The sequence below is a fragment of the Nicotiana tabacum genome, chromosome 5, assembly GCF_000715075.1.
Source record: "Nicotiana tabacum cultivar K326 chromosome 5, ASM71507v2, whole genome shotgun sequence".
In the NCBI taxonomy this organism is placed as follows: Eukaryota; Viridiplantae; Streptophyta; class Magnoliopsida; order Solanales; family Solanaceae; genus Nicotiana; species Nicotiana tabacum.
Window position 1 is genome coordinate 111,830,618 of NC_134084.1, and position 4,708 is coordinate 111,835,325.

Below are 4,708 nucleotides of genomic sequence, written 5' to 3' on the forward strand. Positions count from 1 at the left end.
ATAAGATTCACTAAATTAAAGAGAGTAAAGTATTTCCTATCAAAATCCGAAATATTTTATTAAGTATGGAGGAATCCCAACAATCGCATCATACCCTTGACGGTAGAGAGGAAGAGTTTGGACTTTGGAATCTCCTTTCATAACGCTATAGCCTTTGAGGCTTCCAGGTTCCAGCGACATACTTGACTAAGAATTTTATTAGTGTATTTTATTCTTTAATAATAGACTAATTACATTATATTTCAGTTACCATATTCGACGTACAATAAATAGTTTATACATATGCTGTAGAATACGTTAACCTGATAGTATAGCAAAATTATACATTGGATTTAAGACACTGATAAAGTAAATTCTTCCATTGGCCATATATAGGTGCATGAACAACAATTAGAAACGTCACACATCTCGACCTACCTACTATTTAGGTAACCCCAACTAGATCCTGTTCGGGCATTTACTCAAATTTGCTGGCAAGATTTAGAGGCGGGCCCAAGATTTAGTGAGCGCGGGCACTATGATATTCGATATAAATTTATCACTAACTCATAAAGATTGATACGAGAGCCTCTGCTAATACCTGATTACTTCTTGAAGATATTTGAAAATACATATGGAGATTTTGCCGAAGTTTTCGGGTGCTGGTGACCCTCTTCCCAGGGGTGAATGTATCATAATGCCATAAGTTCAATCGAACTCATAACTTTTGACACGAAATACAAATTTATGTGTAAAATCAACTAAAATCACAACAAGAAATATATATGAACTCATAACTTTAAAAATATAATATCTTCAATGCTAATAACTTTAAAGGTTGAACCCATAAAGTTTAAATTCTAAATCCGCCTCTGTCTCTTCCTACAATGTGCGTCCGGCTCTGGCAAAATCAAAGCTACTGATAAAAAATATATTATTTCCGTTACATTTTATGTGGCAGAATTCAGAGTGACATGACCAAATGACTTAATTGGGAGTGTCAATTCGAAATAAACTTTACATATTAAGAAGCAGCATAAAAATTACTATTAGTCATAATTATTAATAATTCAAAATATTTTTAGAAAGTCACGAGCAAATAAATTTATTTAACTCTCCAATAAAAATACCATGTAAAGTGAAAGTAAAATATAAAAACATGGGAGTGTCAAGGAACTTGTTTGTCATGCTGCAAAGGCAAGAGACAAGCGTGCAGAATGAGAGCTAGCAATGGGTGGCTTATTATTAGCTCTGGCCACTGCCCTACTGCTCACATGTCCTGCCGCAGAAATTAATGGCAATGGTGGCCCCTCGGCCGACGCAAATTTCACCGGTTTTGGACCGACATTTACTGCCTTCTCATGCCGACAACTCAACAATCCACTCCCCTTCCACTTTCCTCCGTCACCGCCGCTGCCACTGCCACCACCGCCACTGAAAAGTCTCATATTCGACATATTATCAATTTCAGAGATAGAGGAATAATTAGTAATACTAGCACGGTCGAAACCTTCAGCTGTAGTAACACTCCAATCGATACTGACTTCGCTCGGTGCGTAACACTCTGTAGCTGCAACGCTCGGGGTAGCTGGCTCGTCGAGTGAATTTCGTTGACGATACATAGGACAAGAAGTTGCGATCGAAGTAGAAAAGCTCTCAATTTCAAACAAATCCGAGCTTGCGTCACTTGCAACGTCATCGTCTGTTGCTGTCACACGCGAAATCGGGCTCCCTGGGAACGGGAAATTACATTCTGTTGATTTTCTTGAAGATGGTTGAAAAACTTCTAGTGAATCTCGGGCCGGATCTTCTAATATTGGGGAAATGGACATTGTAGGTGGAGGTTTGATTCCGAGTTTAGCTTGTGCTGATTGGTTCAGAATTGGGAATGAAAATCCCCCTGCTGTTTCAGTAAACGGCCTAACTGATGCCAACACGCGCTGTTGACATGCAATTGTGCTAGGCGTTACATGCGTCTCTGACTCTGATAATCTTTTCTGTATCGTTCCAATTTTATTTATTGTTTCTAAAGGGGCGACATGGGCCTGTGATGGTTGCGGTCTCTGAAGATGTCCGTTTGAGTTTAGAATTGCTGCTCTCTGTTGTATTTCAGTCGAATTTTTCTGAGACATGTTGGCAGCTTTTTCAAGTACCCTATGATTGTGTTTGACAGCAAAATGTTCCGTCCCAGTTTCTGTTCTAGGCTCCGAATTAGTTTCCTCAACTTGAACCGATTTCTTCCCCGAGCAAGGACATTTTCGGCAAAAAAACCATTTACGAGTACTAAAAGAACCTCTTTTTTCCTCATTGGGAGTACTTCTCAATGAAACTGCAATAGCTCCTGGAGGATGTGATAACAAGCCAGTTTGGCTATTCCAACTAGCTTCAGATGAAGCAGTTGGAGTAGCACGAAAAGAATTGGCACGAAAGTTTCTTCCGTAGCCATTATCTACGGAAGAAACCGACGAAACTCGAGGAACTGAAGCTAATTCGGATTGATCCGCTAAGTTCTTTTGGGTTTCTGGAGAGGAATCATTGCTTTCACTGAAATATTTTTTTGCTTCAAACACTTTTATTTCAGAATCTTCGGGGATATGTTCTTTTGGTTTGAGATAAGAGGAGAATGATGCATCTTTTAGGATATGGTTTTGGACAAAGCATCTGTACTTCAGGGGATGTTCTGGTGCACCAAGAATAGCAGGGTTCTGAGAGGATTTGTAATTTAAGGTTTTAACTGTTGTTGGGGAATCCATTTTTTCTTTTTTTCTGGTTTTCTTTTGTACAACTACACAAAAGAGCTAGCTAGTACTATTATTTATACTAAGTCTTGAGACAATATTTGCTCATCACCTAGCATTTTATTTGGATTTTTTTTTTAAAAGAACCTTCCTTCCTTTATTATTACTATTATTTTTTTTCTGTTTTCAGATGTCAGTTGTAAATTTGGATTGATCATATAGATTTAACCTTATCTATACCTGGAGCCACTCCCCCAGTGGTCCTGCCATTACGCCGCATAACAGAAGCTCGTGTAGAATCTTTTATCCGGTATAGCAGCGGTAGGAAAAAAAAAAGGTTGTCCGGTGCATAAGATATTTCGCGTTCACGCAAGTCCGGGGAAGAGTCGCACTCCAAGAGGTGTGATGTAGACAAGCTATCTTCATACAAGCATTAGTGGCTGCTTCCACTGTTCGAACTCGTCCTATAAGTCACATGGAGACGACTTTACCGTTACACCAAAATATAATAGCGGTAGAATATAACAAAATATTACGGCCTCTTAACATTAATTGGGGATAGTAGATGTCACGACCCGGATTTCCCACCCTCGGAAATCGTGATGGCGCCTACTCGTAGAAGCTAGGCAAGCCACGTAATTTAGAAATTTTAACTCTTTCGTTTTAGTCCTTTTTAACAAATTGTAATAACAGGTGATCAACATTTAAATAATAGCGAAAGATGAAATCAAGCGGAAGACTTAGACTAATATAATACCCAAAATAAATATGGAAATGCCAACATGCGTCTCTACCCAGAAACCAGTGCCATAATATTCACGGACTGTCTGTGAATACTACATACAGATGTCTGAAGAAAGGAAATACAGTCTGTCTGGGATACAATGAAAACAGAACAGATAAGCAGATAGAAGAGACGTCGGGCCTGCGGACGCCTGCAGGACTACCTCGGGATCTCTGTGGACTGAAGGCTGGCTCCCCAAGTGTTACTGTCCTGGTGCTGCTCCGATATCTACACAGAGTGCAGATTATAGCATCAGCACAGCTGACCCCATGTGCTGGCAAGTGCCTGGCCTAACCCCGACGAGGTAGTGACGAGGCTAGGACCAGACTCTAGATAAAACCTGTGCAATTATATAATATACAGCGAAAAATAAACAGGCAAAAGCAGTTTAAATGGGAGGGGGTGCATGCTTCGGGGGACACATCAAATCCGATAGAAATAAAGAGAAATATGAGAGAAACAATTCAAAATCTATATCAAAGCAATAATAATAATGTTGCGGCGCGCAACCCGATCCATTTATAACATTTTTGCGGCGTGCAACCCGATCCAATATAATATTGTTGCGGCGTGCAATCCGATCCATTGTACCTATCATTGTTGCGGCGTGCAACCCGATCCATTATAACATTGTTGCGGCATGCAACCCGATCCAATATAATATTGTTACGGCATGCAACCCTATCCAATATATATATCATTGTTGCGACGTGCAACCCGATCCAATATAATATTGTTGCGGCGTGCAACCCGATCCAATATATTTATATACCTTAAACTCATCCATACCACAAATCCTGGCAAGGGATCAACAATAAACTACACTATCCCGGTAAGGAAATTCAACAATAAAAGTATATACGTCCCGGCAAGGAAGAAACAGCTATAACCAAATCTTAACTCAACTCCTACTCGTCTCAGCTAACACCGATACTCAATCATAAGTAATTTCCATGAAAATAAACTAAATCCTCGCTCAATATCGAGAATCACCAATTAAAGAATCCGTAGTGCCATTTAAGAACACAACAATTATCAATTTAAGACTCACGGTCATGCTCGACACCAATGTATAGATACTCGTCACCATGCATATATGTCGTACTCAACAAGAAGCAAATAGCAAATAGGACACAACTCCTAATCCCTCAAGCTAAGGTTAGACCGAACACTTACCTCGATACCACGAACACAATTCACGATTCAA

At 39.7% G+C, this 4,708-nt stretch overlaps 1 protein-coding gene across 1 annotated transcript; it reads right to left on the reverse strand.

The window, feature by feature from the left end:
* Positions 1 to 1,070: 1,070 nt before the first annotated feature.
* LOC107784416 (protein PHYTOCHROME KINASE SUBSTRATE 4-like) lies at positions 1,071 to 2,837 on the reverse strand. Its single transcript, XM_016605550.2, has one exon. The coding sequence runs from the start codon at positions 2,730 to 2,732 to the stop codon at positions 1,164 to 1,166; it is 1,569 nt and encodes a 522-aa protein (XP_016461036.1). The 5' UTR covers positions 2,733 to 2,837; the 3' UTR covers positions 1,071 to 1,163.
* Positions 2,838 to 4,708: the final 1,871 nt, after the last annotated feature.